At 42.9% G+C, this 23,517-nt stretch overlaps 3 protein-coding genes across 3 annotated transcripts; 2 read left to right on the forward strand and 1 right to left on the reverse strand.

The window, feature by feature from the left end:
- The first annotated feature begins 996 nt into the window (after positions 1 to 996).
- On the forward strand, positions 997 to 3,687 carry LOC9266041 (putative serine/threonine-protein kinase-like protein CCR3). Its single transcript, XM_015781830.3, has one exon. It carries the CDS (start codon positions 1,084 to 1,086, stop codon positions 3,478 to 3,480), a length of 2,397 nt encoding a protein of 798 aa, XP_015637316.1. The 5' UTR covers positions 997 to 1,083; the 3' UTR covers positions 3,481 to 3,687.
- A 3,460-nt stretch (positions 3,688 to 7,147) lies between these two features.
- On the forward strand, positions 7,148 to 10,904 carry LOC9268635 (uncharacterized). Its single transcript, XM_015782028.3, has 3 exons — positions 7,148 to 7,435; positions 7,525 to 7,889; positions 10,263 to 10,904. Exons 1-3 carry the CDS (start codon positions 7,274 to 7,276, stop codon positions 10,702 to 10,704), a joined length of 969 nt encoding a protein of 322 aa, XP_015637514.1. The 5' UTR covers positions 7,148 to 7,273; the 3' UTR covers positions 10,705 to 10,904.
- A 4,785-nt stretch (positions 10,905 to 15,689) lies between these two features.
- On the reverse strand, positions 15,690 to 22,014 carry LOC4337689 (jasmonate-induced oxygenase 2). The gene is made up of 3 exons (XM_015785371.3): positions 21,102 to 22,014; positions 20,098 to 20,431; positions 15,690 to 16,150 (listed from the first exon to the last, which is right to left on the reverse strand). Exons 1-3 carry the CDS (start codon positions 21,590 to 21,592, stop codon positions 15,869 to 15,871), a joined length of 1,107 nt encoding a protein of 368 aa, XP_015640857.1. The 5' UTR covers positions 21,593 to 22,014; the 3' UTR covers positions 15,690 to 15,868.
- Positions 22,015 to 23,517: the final 1,503 nt, after the last annotated feature.

Consider the following 23,517-nt stretch of genomic DNA (forward strand, 5'->3'; position numbering starts at 1 on the left):
AGTGAAACTTTGGTAATAAAAGGTGGACCAAAGTGCAATTAACTCTAAAAATAATTGAGGCTTAAGCTAGTAGCCTAACACAGGGCCTGTTCACTTTGATGCCATTTTCAACTTTACTAAATTTTGGTAAAATTGCCAAAAAAATGGCTACATTTAGTTTGCTACCAAATTTTGATAACTATATAAGAAATTCTGCCACAAAATTTTGGCAACTATACCAAAATTTAGTAAGGTTTTTTTGGCAACAAAGTGAACAAGCCCACAATATTTTACTATGTGTTTCCTCCAGCTAAATAACAATTTCTCATTTATAGTATGTTCTAACTCAAGCATGAAAAGGCTAAAGCAAAAATATCTTTTTATTTTCTCTAGATTAAAAATAATTATCGTTTTAGATAAAGACATTGCCACTTTGAGTACTACAGTATATGTACAACTATCAATAAATACATAATTTTTATTAAAGTATTTTTTAAGATTAATCTATAGAAGTTGTCCATATGTATGAGAAAACGAGAGAGTACACGCAGGGAAAGTATTTGGAAGATCCTACCAGTAGTAGTACAAAATGACAAATAAAATTTGACCGGAGTGATAGTGGTGTGGCGCTACGACTGGACTGACATACTCCTCGGAACCGGTGGTGCCTCGAAACGTTCATCAAACGCAACGTGACTCCACACTCTTTTGTTCGTTACCCATTCCAGCCTGGCACCCGATCCGACGCGTCCGTCCGGCGACCCGGTTTGACCCACCCCAGTAGCGTGTCGTGTCGTGTCCGCGTGGCGGACCGCAATAAAACCAGTCTCAGCCAGCGTGGCTAGAAAAAAAACCAAACCAAACCGGGGAAGCGCGACGCGGCCACGACCCGACCGACCCAACGCGGCCACGCGTCTCGTCGTGTTTCTCCTTTTCCACCTCCCCTTTTTTTTCCACGCACTTTAATTTGAGCAATTTAATCCGCGCCTTCCTCTCACAAGTCTCCTCTTCTTCTACGTACTCCTCTCCTTCCCCCGCGCAGCCGTACACGACTCCCGATGAGATGACGGCCACCGCCGCCGTCGTCGCCGCCCGCCTCATCCAATGACCCCGCTCCTCCTCCTCCTCCTCCTCCCCCTTCTCCTCCTCGCCCCGGCCTCCGCCTCCACCGTCGCCATCGCCGCCGGCCCCACCGCCTGCGCCGTCGCGGAGGGAAACTCCACCGTCTACTGCGCCTCCGCCACCAACTCGTCCTCCTCCGCCGCCGTCGCGCCGTTCGTCAGCTTCTCCCAGGTGTCCGGCGGCGGGGGGGCGTTCGTCTGCGGGCTGCAGGTCGGGGGGCGCGCGCTCTTCTGCTGGCCCGCCGCGGCGCCGGGTCAGCTCAGGCGGGTGTACAACGGCCCGGGCCAGCTGTCACAGCTCGCCGTCGGGGGCGGCCATGTCGCGGCGTACGACGCCGCGGCGCGGGTGATACGGTGGTGGCGTGGCGGGGACCGGTTCCCTCTCTGGTTCGGCGGTGGGTTCGCCTCCCTCGTCTCCGGCGACGACTTCACCTGCGCCGTGGAGACGAGCACCTCCGCCGTCCGGTGCTGGGGCCCGCGCGGCGGCGCCGTGGAGGCGGGTTTTCTCAACGCCTCCGTCTCCGCCCTCGCCGCGGGAGGTTCCCGCGCGTGCGGGGTGAGGAGGAACGACGGCGGCGTGCTCTGCTCCGGCGGTGGCGTGCTCGCGCCGCGCGAGGACCTGTACGTGGACGGCCTGGCCGTCGGCGACTCCCACGCGTGCGGCCTCCTCCGGCCGAACCACACCGCCGCGTGCTGGAGCCTCGGGGGCGCCACCACCACGCTCTACTACCCGGCGGTCGGCACGGCGTTCGAGCTCCTCGTCGCCGGCGGTAACCTCACGTGCGGCCTCGTGTCGGCCAACTTCAGCCTGCTCTGCTGGTCGAGGGATGGGTTGGTGGCGGCGGAGGTGAACCTGCCGCCGATCCTCCCCGGCGTCTGCGTCTCCGACAACAGCTCGTGCAAATGCGGCCCGCTCCCGGACTCCGGGAGGTTCTGCAAGGTCTCCGGCGACGTCATCTGCAGAAGGTTCTGTGACACGTCGCCGCCGCCGCCGCCGCCGTCTCCTCGTACGCCGTCGCCGCCGGCGACCCCGAGCTCGAGACGCGGCGTGTCCAAAGGCTGGATCGCGTTCGCCGTCGTCGGCGCGGTGGGCTGCTTCGCGGGGCTCTGCTCCATCGTCTACTGCCTCCTCTTCGGCTTCTGCAGCCACAAGAAGGTGCACAACTCTGTCCAGCCCAACATCGCCAGCAACAACAACGGCGGCGGCGGCGGCGGCGCCGCCGCAGCTGTCGGCAGTGGCGCGCCGAGCCCGTACGGGTCGCCGAACGGGTCGCTCGGCCGCCTGCGGCGGCAGCTGTCGCGCGTGATGACGCGGCAGCGGAGCGGGCCGTCGTCGTTCAAGGACCCCGCCGAGGAGTTCACCTTCGCGCAGCTCGCGGCGGCGACCAAGGACTTCGCGGCGGAGGCCAAGATCGGGGAGGGGAGCTTCGGGACGGTGTACCGCGGCAAGCTCCCCGACGGGCGGGAGGTGGCCATCAAGCGCGGCGAGTCGGGGCCGCGCGCGCGCAAGTTCCAGGAGAAGGAGACGGCGTTCCGGTCGGAGCTGGCCTTCCTCTCGCGGCTCCACCACAAGCACCTCGTCGGCTTCGTCGGCTACTGCGAGGAGAGCGACGAGCGGCTGCTGGTCTACGAGTACATGAAGAACGGCGCGCTCTACGACCACCTCCACCCCAAGCCCAACGGCTCGTCCTCGCCGTCCCCGTCGCCGGTGGCCACGTCGTGGAAGCTGCGCATCAAGATCCTGCTCGACGCGTCGCGCGGCATCGACTACCTCCACTCGTACGCCGTGCCGCCGATCATCCACCGCGACATCAAGTCGTCGAACATCCTGCTCGACGGCAGCTGGGTGGCGCGCGTGTCGGACTTCGGGCTGTCGCTGATGGGGCCGGAGACGGAGGAGGTGAAGCACCTGTCGATGAAGGCCGCCGGGACGGTGGGGTACATGGACCCGGAGTACTACGGCCTCCACCACCTCACCGTCAAGAGCGACGTCTACGGCTTCGGCGTCGTCATGCTCGAGGCGCTCACCGGGAAGCGCGCCATCTTCAAGGAGGCCGAGGGCGGGAGCCCCGTCAGCGTGGTGGACTACGCCGTCCCCAGCATCGTCGCCGGCGAGCTCAGCAAGGTGCTCGACGCCCGCGCGCCGGAGCCGAGCGCGCACGAGGCCGAGGCCGTCGAGCTGGTCGCCTACACGGCGGTGCACTGCGTCCGGCTGGAGGGGAAGGACCGGCCGGCGATGGCGGACATCGTGGCCAACCTCGAGACGGCGGTGGCGCTCTGCGAGGACAGCGCCACCGGCGGCGGCGCCGCCGGCCATGGCAACAGCTCGTCCAGCGCCAGCCTCTCCATCACGTCCATGGAGTTGAGTAGGATGGATTGATTGAGATTAGTAGCTTCCCTAATTCAAATCCAGAGTTTCAAATTGTGATTAGCCCCGGAAGGAGATTTTAAAATTTGTTGCTTCACTTCATTTTTTTTAGAGGAGAACATCATTTGTGTGATTCTCTCACACATTTTGTTCATGGTGGCTGTACATGATTTTGTATTGAACTGATTTCTCTTTTCATAGATGAGAAAATTTCTCTCTTTTTTTTTCTACTACAAACATTCAACAAGAAACCAACCACATTGATTTCATTCAATTCTTTCGATAATGGAAGCATAAGTGCATAACTAATTCTTTCGATAATGGAAGCATAACTTCTTGCCTCTGCAAATTGCAATTGAATGGTCCATGCCATATCATTTTATCGTGTTTGAATTTTCACAAGTGAAATTTCAACAAATTGCGTGTGAATTGAAGAGAGCAGTTGGTTGTTTGGTTGGTCTACATGGTTATACACAATGCAAGCACAACAAAAGGAGGCCGTTTACTTTTCTCCCTTCTCTCTGCATTCACATCGGTTTGGTCGTGGATCCTGTACTCTTCCATGATCAATATGTACTCTTCTTCCTTGATCCTTATGCAACCCACACTAATCATGATGGGAAGACCATAATTCAGCAAGAGAGCAAATGCCATTAATCAATTGTGAGCTGAATTTGTTAGGACACTCTAACTCAAGAAGATGCTGTACATTTAGAGTGACAAAGCTCCTACTAATCTTCAGAGAATAGTTCTATTAGGGATTACATTAGCGCCATTAGGCCCTAGTAAACAGTAGTGCCGACAAATGCTATCTCCACATTTCATAGAGAGGTAGTAGTATATTATATTAGTACAAATGCATAGGGATTTAATTACTGTGATCTTTGTCCCTGACATAGTACATTATGGTCCTACTCCTACCTTACACAACATTGCATTTAAATTGCATTTTGTCCATACAGGAACATTAGAGGAGAAGAAAATGGCCGCATCCATATGGTTGGTGAAACAAATCCTTCGTCTTGTTGCTTTAAATTGCATTTCAGCTTCAGTTATACTATCTATCTACTCTATCTAATGTAGGTATCCCCACATTTCATGCCCATCATGCTTGAAAAGAAAAGGAAAAAGAACATCTTTTGTTTTTCTTAAAGACTCAATATATCTTGAAATGGATAGTGGAGCAGGTCAAAGAAGATGCACAGTGTTGAAATTTTCAGAAAGCTAAAGCTGGTAGTATGTTTGTCAGTGAAATGTAGTAAAGGTTAGTATCTAATGATTGAGGAAGAACAATCATTCGATTTGAGTACGCAAAAGCTTGTGCCTTAATAGCACTCCCTCCTGTAATCCTGTTCCACAAAAAAGCAGAGATATACTGCAGAAAAACAGTCTCTTCAGATTATGGCTCACTGAACCTGCAAAAATCACAAACAACAAAATGCTTAATCTCTGATGAACGGCATGAACCGCAGCTGATAATATCACTGTCAGGACATATGATCAATCAGCTTGGTCTGGAGAAAAACAGTCTCATCAGATTATGGATCACTGAACCTGCAAAACCCACAAACAACAAAATGCTAATCTCTGATGAATCACTACTGACAATATCACTGTCAGGACATATGATCAATCAGCTTGGTTTTGCCATCACCAACCATGTCACTTTCCATTTGGCACTCACCTTAATTAATTAATCTATTGTCAAGGTATGGGAACACATGACCTTTTCTTTGCAAGCAGCACTGCAGCCATGCTGGATTGCAGTATATAATATGAATCTTTTTTAGCTTGCAAATTAGCCTCCACTTTACACAGAGCTACTAGCAAGATGAGTAAGAAACAGCTGGGCATGTCAAGTGAAATAATGCAGCCGACTTGAGGCGGCCAAAAGTTATTCAGCAGAAAGCTCAAAAGCGGTTGTGAAAAATGAGCTTTGACGAAACTTATGCCTTTCCATTGTCGTGAGCTCATGATTCTGCTTTTGCTGATGGACGCATTTGAATAGCCAAAACCGAAACTTCGTCCCCTCGATTAGTTTGATTTGATGGATTATAAGTGAAGGTTATCTGAATTCTGGAGATGTCTTTTTCCAGCTCAAAAGTGTTTGTTTTATTAATCTTTTTCTTTCTTACCGAATATTGTTTCTAGCTGCAATTTTTCTCTTAATCATATGTTTTTTCATCATACTTATACTTATACATGATGTTCCTGCAGACTTTAAAAAATTGTCTTGAAAGGATCTTGCAAATTTTATAGCATATATATAATATAATATAGAGTAATAGATTAAGCGTTAATTTCTAAGTGGGTTTCTTATGGCCTTATGGGCCATGATTTTTGGACTGGGCTGATGATGTTCAAGGCCTACAGATGACTGTGCCCAGTGGGCCATTTGGGTCCATGTTGTATAGGGCCTGTTCACTTTGATGCCAAAAAAACCATACCAAATTTTAGCATTGCCGAAATTTTGGTAACTGTGTCAAAATTTTGGCAGGCAGGATTTCTTATATAGTTACCAAAATTTGGCAGCAAACTAAATGTAGCCACTTTTTTTGGCAACTTTACCAAAATTTGGTAAGGTTGAAAATGACATCAAAGTGAACAGGCCCATATAGATAGTTCCTTTTTTTTTTTGAGATGTGTTGTATAGATAGTTCAATTGCCTATCTCTCTGTTCCACTTCCTCAAATTTGACTTGAGAGTCCATGGCAAATAATAAAGAGCACTCCTATTTGGGTTCTTTTGATCAAATTTGGTTTCGTTCAGGTTCAAACAGAAATAGTGAAACAAGTGAAGTTGTTTGACATTGCTTCCAAGACTGAAGAAAAAGGATGGTAGAAAATAAAGACTAAGTAAATTATGATGAATGCTTTTTGTTGGTTCCAAGTCAATGGTCCACAATTGCGGTTAGAGAAGAGAAACAAATCAAGTGGTGATAAAATGATTCTTTTTTTTTTCTGAAATAATCCACAGACAACTCTTTACATTGTTTGATAAGAGCAATTTTTTTAAGAACAGATAATTTATTTTGTTATTTCCTAATATTTTAAAATTCTAAGCAGATATTATCATATAAATATAGACATTTAATATGTACTAATCCATCATTGTAACCTACTTCCTCCATTAAAGAAACCAAATCCTAGCTATGTGTCTGGACATACACTATATATATAGTTAGGATTTTTTTTTCATAGCAAGAGTATACTACAACTTTTGTCCTAAAATAAAGTTATTTTCAACACAACACTCGGTCCCAAAATGAGATGTTTTTCATCAAAATGAATCCCAAACATTCTTTATTTAATTTATTCACCCACTTTATTTTTATCAACAAATCACAACTTTCATTAGATTATTTTCACCTAGTTTCTTAATATTCTGTCCATACCAAAATACTTATATTTAAGAAGGGAGATAATTATAGGGGTGGCGTGTGCACTTATAGGATGAGTTTGTAATGCGTTTCTTTTATGTTAAAAAAAGAGAGATGGAGGCAGTAGTTTTGTATACAGCTTACAAAGTCGTAACAAACTTCTACCATCGATGATGTCCCGTTACATTATCTTCATTAATTAATTTATATAAATACCTACGTTAATGGCTAAAAACGGTGGAGTATCAAATCAAAACAGACTACTACAAATTTATCTTTTCTCGAACGAAAAAAAAAAGCGATAAAAACCATCTCATCGAGGAAGAAAGCAACCCACGATAACCCTCTTCTTCTTCTACCCATCTCGCCGTCGCCGCCGCCGCCGCCGCCGCCGCCGTCGAATCGATCGAAGCCCAGCAGCGAGCGATGGGGCTGGACTACTACAAGGTGCTCGGCGTGGGCCGCGGCGCCACCGACGAGGAGCTCAAGAGATCCTACCGCCGCCTCGCCATGAAGCACCACCCCGACAAGAACCGCTCGCCGCACGCCGACGACTCCCTCTTCAAGCAAGTCTCCGAGGCCTACGACGTCCGTACACCTCCCCTTCCTCCATCGCCGCCGCCGCCGCACTCCACCTTTCTCACTCACCCACCTCCTCCTCCTCCGCCGCCGTGCAGGTGCTCAGCGACCCGCAGAAGCGCGCCATCTACGACCAGTTCGGCGAGGAAGGCCTCAAGGCCGGCGCGGCGCCGCCGCCGACCACCTCCTCCTCCTCCTCCCACGGCGGCGGAGGAGGCTTCCGCTTCAGCCCGAGGAGCGCCGAGGAGATCTTCTCGGAGATGTTCGGGGGCGCATTCGGCGGCGCGGGGCCACGCGCCCCCGGCGCCGGGTTCCCGGGGTTCGGTGGGTCCCCCCGGGCAGGGGAGACGTCGGCGACGAAAGCTCCGGCGATCGAGCGGCAGCTGGCTTGCAGCCTTGAGGACCTCTACAGGGGCGCCACCAAGAAGATGAAGATCTCTAGGGATGTCCTCGACGCCACTGGGTGAGACAGATTTTTCTCCCTTTTTTTTCTATTCAAATCGATTCAAATCAAACAGATTATTGCTTAGAGTTCCTTGTAAAAATTGGCATTGCTGTTAATTTGTTGTGTATTTGTGATCTTGGTGAGCGAGTCTGCGAGGTTAGGCAGTAGCAGTAGCACCCTTGGTAACCAGCTCTTCTTGCCTCATAGCATGCACCTACTAGTTCTAGACTGCCATTGTAGATAATCTAATTTTAGCCTGCCATTGATTCTTAGATAATCATGTTGCTCTAGATTCCAGCCTGACATTGTACATAATCTAATTTTAGCCTGCCATTGTAGATAATCCTGTCGCTCTAGATTTTATTCTGTCATGCTCCAGACGAGTAACCTCATAGCGACCTTTATGTTCTAGACGTTATTCTGTCATGCAGTGAACCAGCGGCCTCATTGCAATTGCTGATTAGTTAATGTATAGCACAATGTAATGGTAGGGAAGACGGAGTAAAGGGGAGGAAGGTTGAGAGGAGAGGAAGATTGAGGGTAGTACACGAGAGGAGACATGAGAGAAGGTGAGGACATTGCAATAGTTGCTTAGCTTGCCTGATGTCCTCATGGGTTATGCCACTTCACATTTTCCTGTATGTTTGCTCCATTGAGATGGCATAAAAATGTGCAAGCATTAGTGTGCTTCAATCCATACTTCATTACTTCTGTTGAGTATAGCCTCTTGGTGCTTAATCTAATTTTGAACGATAACTGATATGACTGAACCCTAGCTCTTTGGTGTGGCTCCATGTAGCCTGATGTAAACTTCGTATTTAGCGTTAACCTTGAGCTCCATGCATCATTTATGTGTAGTTGGAAATAGATTATTTCAGTAACGGAGGAATGCTTTTATGGTCTGTATTTATTGTAAACTGCATAAACTGTTCCACGTGTTGAGAAATCCGATCTACATCCAGCTCAGCATGCTGCTAGTGTCCTCTTGTGTTATGGTTTGTTTGAGATAATAATAAATTCTACCTTTACAACCTTTCCAGCTTCATAAAGAATCCTTCTCAATAAACACTTTCTGACATTGCAGCTACGGAGCTACTACTGTATAATGTATAAACATTAAAATAAAGTAGCATTTTAATATTTTTGTGCACCCTGTTTGCCTTTTCTGGTACTGTTTGTAACCAATATGTCAATATTCGTCAGCTAATGTACTTGCTGACAAAAAAAAGTATTATTTCCACTTTGTCATCTAATGATAGCTGGTGTGACAGTTGACAATTGCCTTCTCGCAGATGCTGTTATGTGATGGAAAATTATTACTACGTTCATAGCTTATATTTTGCTGCAATTAGGGGTCCTATTCAAAACGGATCTTGGAGGGTTTAACTTCTAGAATGTTGGGTTCCTGAGCATAATTAGCTTGTGTACTAAGTCCACAGATTACAAATAGGATGGATATCAGAGTGCTCAGAGGCATGCATAGATTTTGGTGATTGGGCTTTATTGTTGTGGGATGATTTAATGTCCACCATCAGAGATAGACAATTGTCATTAATTTCAGCATTCAGAATAGATGTATTGTGGTGCTGTGTTTACTTGTTTACTTACAGTGGTTGGGGCCCTTAGTTCTTAGGTATTTTTTGTATAGCCTGTAGTAAAGTCAGGCATACTTATGACTATGAGAGCACCTGAACAAAATGTATTACTCCTTTTAAATTAAAGCTTACTGCACTTAGTTGACATAAAAATTTCATCTTCAAGAACACTTAGGGCATTGTCTGTCCTCTAAGTATGCAAAGATGGCCCATTGGAACCTGTAATGGTATGAGATGACTTACCTAATATGAAAGAACCTACTCCGTATTTATTTAATTGAGTTTGGAGCAGCACTACAGGATATTTACTATTTGTTATGTCAGTTTTATGTCAATTTTTGTTATTGTCATTCGACACGTAGCAATCATTTTTAATCAAGTCCATTGTCTTCTGAAAAAAGTAGCATAAAAAATAATGGCAGAAATAATGGTGCTTTGGAAAACTAAAGCTTAGACAAATGATTCATACAGTTTGTTTGTTTGTTTGGTGATTTGTAAATAAAGATAATAATATAACCTCATATATCGGGCATCTTGATGATTATTAGTGTTTGGGCTATAGTGATGTCATGGATAAATATGCGTAATTGTTTATATGAAAGTTATTATGGTTTACTGTATGCTGCATGGATAAGGCTTCATAATTGATTATGCCAAGGTGTTACGTATGACATTCAATGATTTTCTGAAACTTCAAATTCTTCTTTGCCGTAAAAGGAGCTTTGACTTTTCGGGGAAAAGGTAGGCCTATTATTTCCGTGCCCTTTTTACAAAATGTTTCTATGTTTTTGTGCAGGAAACCGACAAATCTGGAGGAGATCCTGACAATCGATATCAAGCCTGGATGGAAGAAGGGTACAAAGGTAACCTTTCCCAAGAAAGGCAATGAGAAGCCTAACATCATACCATCAGACCTAGTGTTTATAATAGAAGAGCGGTCGCACGCTAGATTCAAGCGAGACAAGGATGATCTTATTTACACGCATAGGATCTCGCTCGTGGAGGCTTTGACCGGTTGCACAGTCCAACTGACAACTCTGGATGGGCGGAATTTAACCGTTCCAGTGAAGTCCGTCATCAATCCTACTTCTGAAGAGGTTGTGAAGGGCGAAGGGATGCCAATCACAAAGGAACCGTCTAAGAAAGGGGATCTGAAGATCAGGTTTCAGATCAAGTTCCCCACCAATCTAACGTCTGACCAAAAGTCAGGGATCCAGCAACTTTTGCCTAAGCCTTAACTGGTAGTACAATATTGTGAACCTGTATTTAGTCGTTTGTTTAGCAGTTGGGAATACATTGAGAGGGTTTGATCACAGTTGCTGAATGTACAATCACTGCTTCGGTGCAAGTATTGAAGAACATGTTTGCATTGGTATTTCCAACATTACTCCAATTGATTGCCAACTGCTAACAGAGTAGCAGCAGTTCATTCTGTCAATGTGTTCAGCTTCATTGTGGAAAAGCAGATTTTCCTTCCTTGAGATATATCCTAAAACGTTCCTTTGTTTCTTTCTCCTAGCTTAACACTTGTAAATATGTTCCAGGTGCATACTTGCAACTGGACACTAGTAATCCTTGGACCATATCTCAATTCCCAGGTGCATATACTCCCTCCGTCCAAAAAAAAAAAAGACAAACCCTGGTTTCCGTGTCCAACGTTTGACCGTCCGTCTTATTTGAAAAAATATGAAAAAAAATAAAAAGACAAGTCACATATAAAATATTAATCATGTTTTATCATCTAACAACAATGAAAATACGAATTATAAAAAAAATTTATATAAGACGGACGGTCAAAGTTAGACACGGAAATCAAGGGTTTGCCTTTTTTTGGGGACGGAGGGAGTGCTTGTTACTGGACACAAGTAATCCTTGGGTCATATCTCAACTTTTCTTGGCTATTTCCTGAAAACTACTCCTGCCATTTTGTCATTTTGCAGTGTTTCTAGCCAGGTCTGATCCACAGATACATTCAGTCAGGCCTCATCCACAGAAACAGTAAAAGCAATGAAAACTCTGCTCAATCAACAGTGAAAACTATGCACAGATGGGGAATGCTTTGCTGATATATGACATAAATTTGCACATGGTGATGATAAGATCCAGTGGGTTCCGTAAGTGTTTTCCTTGCTATAGTTGCTACCTGAGATTGACCTCATCTGCTGCTTCAAATGGTGAAGACGACGACATGGTGATAAGATTCCAGAAAGTTCCTGTCCGTCGATCGATGATTGTTGTCAGTGAAGACTGCAAGCGTTAAAAGCAGGATGGTGATCTTCTTGGACGAGGTATGTCCGAGTGCCCCTCATGAGGCTGACGGCACGTTTTGGAATCCCCTAGATTTCCAATTCCAAATCCTACTGAGACCTTAATTCGCTTAACCCAACTCTAAAAGAAGTTTATATAACATCTATGAAAGTGTGAAATTAATTTTCCTTAATTCTCTTCAATCCTTTCCTCACGAGTATTAACCCCTTATGAAGTTGACGGCACGTTTTGAAATCCCCTGGAATTCCAATTCCAAAACCTCCCGAGGCATTGTCTGGACGTTCGGTTAATCCTAAGAAAGGGTTCAGCAGCTAGGTCTCATCATCATCATCTTCTCCTGGCCGGAATATCGCCATTGCCGTCTTCCAGTGAGACGGCTGGCTGGCCTTTTCGGCCGGTGTCGCTGGCCGGAGTCGCTGTCGGAGAGGGAGACCGGAGGTTGAGGAGATGATGATGATCTGCCGTGTCCGTAGGTGCTCCACTGCTCAGCAACAGTGCAAAAACAGTGTAGCAACAGTGCATATTTGCCTTTTTAGTTGTAGAAATACTATAGTTCTAGTGTGGACTTTTGGGGATTGGAAAAATTTATCGGATCACAAACCAATGGTTGAGGTGACTTGAGGTTGATCCTGGGGGAATTCAGAAAGGCTTCATTTGATATGGAGTTATCATATAATAATAGAAGCACAAAAGTGTCATGGATTGCTGAACAAGAGGCTCGCGATGTGTCGGCAAGTAACAACCGAAAATCAGCATCGAAACTATTGGTATGTTTGGTTATCTACCCTATATTTTAGTAATGGTAAATTCTTGGTATATTCTAGCGAGAACCGATAAGGGGCAAGGGAAAGAATATACAATTAGCATGTTTTGGTTTGGGGACAAGGTGGGACTCATTTTTTTTTAGGATGAGATGATCCCATCTATCTGTTGGCATTAGGGATGTGATGATCATACTTTTAAAGTAATAGCCCATATATCGACCAGAGAAAAAGTTGGTTGGATTAGTCCGCCAATTTTTAAAGGATCATGCCAAACTGGATCTTAGGGAAATATTCTCTATCAAGGATCATCTTATCCCACATGTCCCTAACCAAACACATTGAAAAATAGGTTCAACCTAACCCGATTCATCTCAACCCTTTAACCAAACGTATGCTTAATGTTGCTGTTGTATTCTTATGATATACTATGATGTTTTTTCTTTAAAGAATGGTCAAGGGAGGGGGGGAGTTTTTCCACCTGAATTTTTTCATATAACAGTTCGAAAAGAGGGATTACACAGTTTTGGCTCAGATTACAGGGTATCTCAAAGAGGAGGAAAGGGTTTCCTTTCACGAGGAAACAACCACTCTATCATTAACGTTAAGACATTCCTCCCAGAGGATGGCGTCCTCTAAGCATTTCATCACTAATCTCCTCATCAAAGATTGCATCCCGTGGAACACAACATCATGACGGTGAATATGATGTTTTCATTTCTCCAAGAGGTTCACTTTGTCAATGTTTATGTAATGACAAGCAGATGACATTACGAATAATGCAAATTAATGGCCAGCTATAATGCCCCTTTAAGATGGTTGCTGTCAAGAGTGGTCCATCAAGATCTTAGGAAAAAGGGGCGAAATAGCCATCAGAAAATATTTGCCTAGCTAGGGAGTATATCTTGCTTTTCCATTGTGGTTGTCAGACAACGCTATGCCTTTTCCTTTTTATTGGTTGCTACCTTTATAATCAGATAACGATCGATTTTGCAGGTGCGGCAGTATGTACCGACAACTGATCAAGTCCTCCCATGTTCAAAAAAACACATTATTTGTTATTAGAAAAAACATATTAAAAAACACATTATTTTGGGTGTCGCCAAGAGCTCCAAGCAAAACTCTTGGTAGCTATTTTATTTTCTACCAAGGCATTTTATAGAACCTGCTAAAATTATGATATTATGAAACCAATTTTTTGTGTAAATCCACGTGTACAGATTCGATACATCCAATTCTATACCTGGGGTGTAAAAGACTGAAGATTTTAAAATATCATGACCACAATTCATCCCATAGGAGTTGAGAAAAAATCCCTATGTTCCAAACAACGCGTCACAGGGTACATCCAACTTGTCATGACTATCTTGCCTTAAAAAAGAACTTTTCATGACTATCTTATAGAGGAATCCTTTATTAATCTAAAAAATGTAAAATCCTAAGGGAAATCACTGGATGTGTAGTATTAAAGGCGTGTGTGCATGGTTCCACCCTACCAGGAATTCAAAAATCAATTATAGGAGCAGGTGAGCACTTTCAATAAAAATTTAGTGAGACTAATGATTTGTCTTTAACAATATAGCCCAGTCCCGCGCGGTCACGCAGGCCTGCCCTGCGGCATCGACCCGTGTGTGTGCATACATGCGTATATGCATGCATGTGCAGCGGGCTGCTCGGTCACGCGTGGCCGGCCTGCGTGACCGCGCAGTGCCGTGCTGCTGGTCCGCGAGACCGACGCGGTGGTTGCGTCCCCCCGTGTGCCACCACGATACCGCTCTCCCGGGTTGCGGGAGCGAGGCGGTGCCGCATGGCTGGGCTATGGGATCGCCGGTCCCGTGGAATGGTAATGCGGGACCGTCTCGGTCCCGCGTAACCATACTGCGGGAGAGGTATATTTGTGTAAATTTTCGGCACATAGATATATAAACGCAAGATAATGAAAAAAGAGATATATTTTTAAATTTAATTCGCTGTTTGAGCCGGTGTTAATTAAGAGAGCACACTCAGTGAGTTGAGTGTGCATGTTTAGTGTACATGCGTAGTGGTGTGTATATATTCTCTCCGTTCTAAAATGTTTGACGTTGTTGATTTTTTCATAACATTTGATTATTTTCAGTGTTGATTTTTTCGCACTGTTTAGTGTTAGCCGTTAAAAAAATATTTATCTTATTTAAAAGTTTCATATAAATATGTAAAAGTATAACATAATATTATAGTTTCTTACATGATAAAACAAATCACAACAAATAAATAATATTTATTTTTAAATAAGAAGAATGGTCAAATGCTATCAGACAAGTTAACAACGCCATATATTTTGACTCAGAGAAGAAAAAAAATTAGGAAAAACCTCACTCGCTCATTGATCGACACGTTAGTGACCTGCGTGCACAAGTCCCCCCTTATCTTTCTTGACACCCGTTATTTCGAATTAACACACAAATGGGAAAAAAAACATGTAATATAAGCTAGTCTGCACACACATGTCGCTGACAAAGACGAGAAATCGTTTTCGTTCACGTGCCAGGTGAAGGGAATAATATATTTTGGGATACCATTTGGTTGTGGATGCATTTGAGCAAATTAGTCCATATATGCTTTCCAATGTCATTTTCAAGCAACAATAATGGAGTTTCGATTTCTTTTTTTAACCCTTTTTTCTTTTGTCTTCACCTTTGCCTTCCATTGTGGCTATGGTTAAGGTGATGATCATGACCAGGAGTTTCCTTGGTAGATAGCAAGTAATGTCATTATCTTAGTATCTTCCTCGAGCTAACTAGCCAGTTATTAATTAATTAGATAATTAATTATTCCAAAGAGATCATATCGATCCATATATGTTTATTCATACTTTCCTGATCTCCAAATAAACAAACCGAGATACGTTCTGGTATTACGAATTTGTACATACTGATCAGTCTCTAGTATTAGATTTATTTATTTTGAGATGAAGAGAGTTTAGGATATAACTAACCATGTGATGATCAATTAGTGACGTGGGAGGATGTGCGTATATGCTAGTAGCTAATCATGCTATTAGCTATAGCTAGTTAATAATTATAGCTAGCTAGGAGGGATAACCTCTTGTTAAATCACATGGATTAGTTAATCAAATCAGATAGAACAACAAGAGAATACTAGTATATAAACTGATCATTAATTTGATCGAGAACCGACGATGACAAGACAATCAATTGCAGATCGCAACAAACTTAAATCAATTCCATTTCATCACATGCCTGCACATATAGCTAGTAGCTAGCTAGCATGTCCATATTAATTAATTTATTACTAATCAGCTAACTAATTATGAATCATACACGGCGACGGCCGGCGACGGCGGCGATGGCCGGAGATGATGATGATGATGATATTATTGAGTGGTGGTAGTAGAATTAGGTATTGTGGCGGCGGCGGCGGCGAGGCGATCGACCTGGGACTTGCCGCGGGGGCCGTTGCGGCGGATGTAGAGGCGGTAGTCGTCGAAGGTCATGGGGCTGTACAGCGGCGGCCGCTCCGGCGACACGAGCTCCGGCAGCGGCGCCACCGGCAGGTCGCTCCGAGGGTTGTAGAAGGTCGCGATCGACAGCCGCTCCTCCGCCGCGTTCACCACCACCCGGTGCTCCACGCTCCGGTACAATGCGTTCGTCACCACCTGTGTTTAAATTTAATTAATTAATTCACAAATTTCTTCTTTATTAGATAATAATGCACCAACTAGCTAAAGGTATAGTAAAATTTATATGACCACCACACACTAGAGTACTAGACCTCTTTAATTACTTTGGAACGCATAAATTTTACAAGATGTTTAAAAGGACAGTTTATTAATTTCCTTTAAATTTTCATAAAATTCCTCTATTCCAAAAATGAGTTCTTAGTATTTTTCAAGAACGGGTGCAACTCTAGGCTAGATAAAACTCATATGCACGATAAATAGCCAAATCGAAACCTTAATTATTTTTCCGAGTTACCGAAATAGAGTTACTTATTTAGAATTTTTGCACTATCTTGCCGTCATAAATTAAGCATCTTTGGTGTGATAAGGTGGCAACGAAAATTACACACACAAGTATATTTTTAATAGGATTTTGAAAAACAAATAACTATTACCTCCGTTTTTTAATAGATGACGCCGTTGACTTTTTTTACATGTTTGACCATTCGTCTTATTCAAAAAATTTACGTAATTATAATTTATTTTGTTATGACTTGTTTTATCACTCATAGTACTTTAAGTGTGATTTATATCTTATACATTTGCATAAAATTTTTGAATAAGACAAATGGTCAAACATGTGAGAAAAAGTCAACGGCGACATCTATTAAAAAACGGAGGTAGTATAAGACTAATTGCTTGTTCCCCCAACTCTGCATCTCTACATTCAGATGGCCTCATTCGGTCTTCCCGGCCAAAAAAAAAAAAAAAAAAAACTCCTCATCTCTTGAGGACGCATTAAACCGATCGAGGCATACTCACGGGTGTGTGAGTGTGATGCAAGTAGATAGTGATATGTCTGGTGTGCAAAGAAAGCATCCTACTACTTCAAAGGAGCAGTGCAGTACTGGTCCTATATACTACTCCATGAAGGAAGAGCAGCAATCAGAGAGATGTGTAGGGGACCTTGCAAGGTTGGGATGTGAAATAAAGGCATTCCTTTGCTCTGAATTGCATTTGCATTTGCATGGCCCTGTGGAAAACGTGCTCACAGGAGCTAGCAGCACAAATGCACTACACTACCAACAGCCTTATGTCTGCAACTGCTACTACTGCTCTACCTATTTAATTTACCCTGAACTTTATTCGACCATGCAAATATTACACATGCTTCAGTTAAGAAAAACAAGACAAAATCACAAAGTTTTTTAAAGAAGGTACGATTAAATTATAGGCTAGTTCACGTCAAAATTAAAAGTTTGGTTGAAATTGGAACGATGTGATGGAAAAGTTAGAAATTTATATGTGTAGGAAAGTTTTGATGTGATGGAAAAGTTGAAAGTTTGAAGAAATATTTCAGAACTAAACACAGCGATAGTTAGAGTTGAAAAACAGGGATAAGAACATAATCGCCCCCATATACAAATCTGTCCAACTACTACAAGGTTTTGGTAGCTAGCTAGCTAGGCAACTAAGATTATCAGCAATATATTCTTCTCTCTAAAATTTGGTAGCAATAGGTTAGCATCAACAAAAGGGTATATATAGTAGCAGAAAAGGGCATTGTAGCATACTGTTCCTATTTTGCAGACATATTCAGATGATGTGGCCACTGAAAACCCTGCCAGCATACTTTTTTCTTTTTATTTTTTTGCAGAATGAAACAAGATGGAAAAAAATTGCAACACATGTCTAGAGATCAGGGAGTTTGTTGGGGAGTGATTTTCCTACCTCTGATTCGTGTGGTTGGGCTAACAAGTGACAGACATGCATTCATGATTGCACATTGTTGTATGCCCAATCCGGAATACAGCCACAGAAAAGATGATCAATGGTTTACGGTAGTGTTAATCATCATCATGTTATGTTTAATTATATTTTTTAAGATGAGAAAATTAACCTTCTCATACTAAACAAACACAAATTAAGCACATGATCATTGCTTGGTTTAGTTGATAGGTGCAGTACATATTTATTTATATAGTGTTTGCACAAACATTCAAGCTAGCTGATGACGTTGGAAGAAAGGTCAAACTTGTGTGTACACGTACGCATACTGTACATACGGAGTACGTATAAATACCACCACGTCAGCAACTAGCTAGCCTAATTGATTAATTGGTTGATTAGTAGGCATGCATTCACACACAGATAGCTGCTAGCAAACGGCTCCGATTCTTCTCGCCTGGTGACGGACGCATACAATACAAACGCACGAGATAATCAGTTTTATTTTTTATCTATCGACTTGCATAAATTAAATGCATTATAAGTCTCTGACTTTGGTCAAAGTTAAAACAACTTATAATTTAAAAAAAACAGAAGGAGTAAGAAACATAAATTAGTCATGTTATTTCATTTAGTCCAGTACTATGTGATAACTCCTAAATTTGTCCTCTAGTTAATTTAGAATAGTCGTCATAGCTAGGACCACAGAAAATGCATATATATACAGAGGACTAAACGACTCAGCCAATGATCGACTAGCCATAATATCAAATTTCAACAAAAAAAAAACTGGTAGTATGTCATGCGTGCATCCATAAAAAGGAAAAAAACATGCGTCGAAGATATTTATTTCATATGAACTCATTTCTTATAACCATAAAACAATAGCATCTCTACGTGAATCTCGCGCAGCCACATAGCTCTACTCGAATGCGTGCACCTAAGGCCATATTTAGTATAGAAATGTTTATATTTTGGACTGATGAACTCTAAGATTATGTATATTTCTTTTTTCTTTTATGTTTATGTGGTTGTTCAGTGGCGGAGTTAGCATCGTCGTCAAGCCCGGACGATTAATAGCGTTTCACGACGACCGATCAATTATATATATATTGATTGCATTCGGTAATAATAACGGTAGTGGCGGAGTCCAGACGATCACCTGACATACCAGAAGCTGTTTCCGCCACTATGGCTGCCCTTACAAATTATTCCATATATTTTACCATGAAGACGGTTCATTATTTTTTCCCACGTGCCTATTATTTTTACCAACATGCATATGCACTAGCTAGCCTATTATATATATAGTACTCGATCCCTTTGTCTCGTAATACATGACAATTTTGACTTTATACATAGTTTGTTTCATTAGTTTGACCACTCATATTTTATAGATAAACTTAATTACAAGTATCAAAAGAACACTAATTACTGAACATATAAATCCCTTTCATCACAATCAAACTATTTATATATTAGATACTAGTAGCGATCAAATCAAACTGAAGCATGTGACCGTCAAAACTGCCGAATTACGTGTGTCGCCACGTGAAAAACAACCAAAAATATGCTGGGACAAAAACATTTTTTATGTCCACCTCTTCTACTAATCATGTAAAAAAATCTGGAGCTTTGCTATAACTATCTTGCAAGTAGAAGCTAAGGTTGGATATATACCGGCCACGTAAACATCCTACCTTTCTAATTGTTTTATTTTACCCTCTTCGATCCACGTCAGGTAACAGTAGTAGGTTGGCTGTACTTTACTAGTTTATGGATTGTGTTAATCCCTTCTTGTTGTCCTAATATAGCCCACTAATTATTAATATCGTTATGTGGATCGATCGATGAGATAATAACTAGGTTATATTGATGGATGTGATCGATAGATATGTGTGTTTGACAAAACTAACACACACATGCATCACCATCTTTACATACTTTTGGAAGAGGAGTAAAAAAATCGAGAAAATTAACTACTAGAAAGGGGAAAAAAAACTAGCTAGAACACGGTGCACCCGTGAGGCCGTGAAGACGACCATTTTAAACCGGAGAAATTGTGTATATTTATAAGAAAAAAAGGAGGAAAATGCAGGTGAAAATTAAAATAAAACTATATATATGGAGGTAGAAAAAGAAATCCAGTGCATTTTTGGAGTGGTAGATAACACACGTGTAATAGTTACTTGTTGAAATGTATGTAATGCAAATACCTGAATTTGGTCGCCGACGTTGATGATGAAGGCGTCAGGCACGGGGTCAACGGTGACCCATGCACCGGCGTGGCGAACCTGGAGTCCCTTGACACGGTCGTCGACAAGGAGGACCGTCATCCCGCCGGGGTCGGAGTGCGAGGACAACCCTAGTGTTAGATCCGGCTGTGGGCACCGCGGGTAGTAGTTCACCCGCACGCACACTCCAGCACCCTCTCTACCACCAAACGCCTCCTGTAGCCTCCCTTCTTCTACCCCTAGCCCCACCGCCATCACCGCCATCAACCTCTCGCATAACCTCCTCACCTCCTCGCTGTACTCTGTCGTCGTCTCCCTATACATATATATTAGTTAGTATTTTTGCACATGTAATTAGGACATATCCTTTTCTCCCTTTTAAACTTGTATTCCCTCGCTCGTGCTTTTCGAATTGCTAAAGGTTGTGTTTTTGGAAGAAAAAAAGTTCTATACTTGAGTTTCTTTAAATAGTCATATCGATATGTTTCTTAAGTTCTTGTAAGCTAAAACTTAATTAATCACGCGCTAGTCTATTATTCTGTTTTGCATGTTGAGAGGGAAATGTTCTGAACTCCTCAAAAGAGCACGGCCTTATACTAACATTTAAGAAAAATGCTAAAACAACTACTTCCTCCGTCCCATAATATAAGGGATTTTGGATGGATGTGACACATCCTAGAACAACAAATTTGAACATACCGTATGTCCAGATTTATTATACTAGGACTGTGTTTAGTTCACACAAAAATTGGAAGTTTGGTTGAAATTGGAACGATGTGATGGAAAAGTTGGAAGTTTGTGTGTAGGAAAGTTTTGATGTAATGGAAAAGTTGGAAGTTTGAAGAAAAACTTTGGAACTAAACACGGTGTAGGATGTGTCATATTCATCCGAAATTCATTATATTATGGGACAGAGGGAGTAAGGAGGAATTTTGTGTTGAATAGTAATAATTATAGGTGGAAATTAGTGGATGAGTGATGTGTACCTGAGGTCAGGGGGGAGGTGGGGCCACTTGTGAGGGGAGAGGAGGTGGGGTGGTCTGACGTGGAGGAAGTAGTAGTCACCCCAGTCGAGGATGGCGCCCTTGTCGACGCCGAGCCGGCTGCCGTACCCTTCGTACGTCGCCGGCGAGTTGCCGTACCGCTGCTTCACCTCCATCGGCTGCTGGAAGAACCCGCGCCACACGCCGCGGGCACGCCGGAGCAGCGCCGCCGGCACCCCGTGGTTCACCGCCTGGAAGAACCCCCACTCCCTGCACGCCTCCGCCACCGCCGCCGCCGCCGTCCCCGGAGACGACGACATGTCCACCACCGGGATGTTGATGTTGGCGACGGCGTTCGCCTCCGACGACGACGACGGCCGCTCCGTCTCCGGCCTCACGTACCGGTCGGGGATCGTCGCCGCCCCGCTCTCCGACAGCGCCTGCACCCTCACCACCGGCTCCGGCCAACCCCCATCACCCGCCGCCTCCGCCATGATCGATCGATCACTCAGCTAGCCACTGCTGATGCTGCTGTTTCACTTGGAATTTGTAGGAGATATCTATGAATCGATTAATCCTAGCTAATTAAGCACGCAGTGATGTGATTAGTGGATCAGCTAGCGCTAGCTGAAACTGAAGCTGGAACTGTGCAGCTGGCAACGAGATAACTAAGCTAGGTAGCACAAGTGTTGTTCTACACTTGTACGACTCACTGCAAGCCTCCAGCTTCAGGGTGGTGTGTGTATATATACTCATTCCATCCTAAAATATAAGGCTCAACCACTTCTAACATAGAGATCAAATAAAGAATATAATTATATCCATACATGTAAACAGTGTGATTGGAAGACTTAATGGTACAGGAAATAAATTAAACTAAATTTAAAGAACTAAGAGGTGATAATTAATATATACATGCACGCACGCCTTATATGTGAGACATAAAAAATACGGTTGTATCTTATATTTTGAGATGAAGACGAAGGAAGTATATATTTATTGATTGATTTGGGCGGCAGCACTACAGGAATCATGTTAACATTAAATTGTTGTGCTTTTCAGTGTAATTAGTAATTGATTAATTTCTGTGCAGGCAGCTAGTACCTCCGTCTTAAAATATACTCCCTCCGTTTCACAATGTAAGTCATTCTAGTATTTTTCATATTTATATTGATGCTAATGAATCTAGATCTAAATTCATTAGCATCAATATGAATGTAGAAAATGCTAGAATGATTTACATTGTGAAACGGAGGGAGTAACAGCCTATTATCGACTGTGAAGCATATTTTCAAACAGAGGAATACCAAAATAAATGTACTGGTACTACGTTATTTAGATTTATAGTTCTAAATATATCATCCTAAATATTATGTTCGTTTATTTTGGGACGAAGAGAGTAGCTAGGTAGGAAGCTGGCAAAAGGACGAAAGCTACTAATTGTAATAGGGAACGTGACTGAAATAGGGAGGATCAGGTTGTGCTTGGCTCTATGGGGTTTATATGCGTGCGTGTCTGATTGCTCTGCGGCGTGGTGCCACTACTACCACTACAGTGACCCAACCCCATATCAAAAAGAAAAATAAAAAAAAATCACCATCTTATTTGAGAGAGATGGAGATGGCCCACCACCATCTCTGTCAATAAATGGAGGGTAAAATCTGGACATTTTAATTGACTGCTTGTATTGTATGGTAGCTGGAAAACAACTATTTACTGACCCACCATGTTGCTGTAAAATCTTGGCAGATCATTGTCACTCCGTACCTTTGAAACCGACTCGATCGAATCATGATTCATCATTATCATAAGCAGCACGCAAATAAACAAGTTTGTTTTGTTATTTGTTAATTTTATAAGATTTGCTAGACTTCAGGCCCCTGAAAATTTATAGCAGGGAATTAGGAAAGTGCGAGTGATGAAAATTAGTGAAGTAACTTGCATTGAATTATTGAATATTGTACAAAATATAATTTTACTATGACTCTTAGTTTACATTTTAGAATGTAATTTTACATTTCTCCATATGGGAGCCTTTGTTGTTTTATTCTAAGATTAAAAAAAAGTTAGTGTTGGGTGAGGCTAACGATTGAGAAACTATTGATAGCTAGAAACCTAGTCACTAGGTACCATGTAAAAGGTAATTTTATTATCCTTGAGAAATTACCATATTTCTAGTATAAATTTTGGTACCTACAGGTATTAATTATCTCAATATAACAAAGATTTTAATATAAATTTAGGTAGCTCAAGGTATTTTTTTAAGAATTACAAAATTTCTCCATGTAAAAAGCTTAATTGGCATGTTGTTGGGAAATTAAGCTTCAACTTGTAACAAAGGAGCCAAAAGTTCAATTATAATGTCCATTTATATACATTGCATCTTATCCCTTGATTCCTCTTCTTTCTTCATTGTAAG

This window comes from Oryza sativa, chromosome 5 (assembly GCF_034140825.1).
Source record: "Oryza sativa Japonica Group chromosome 5, ASM3414082v1".
NCBI classification, from domain to species: Eukaryota; Viridiplantae; Streptophyta; class Magnoliopsida; order Poales; family Poaceae; genus Oryza; species Oryza sativa.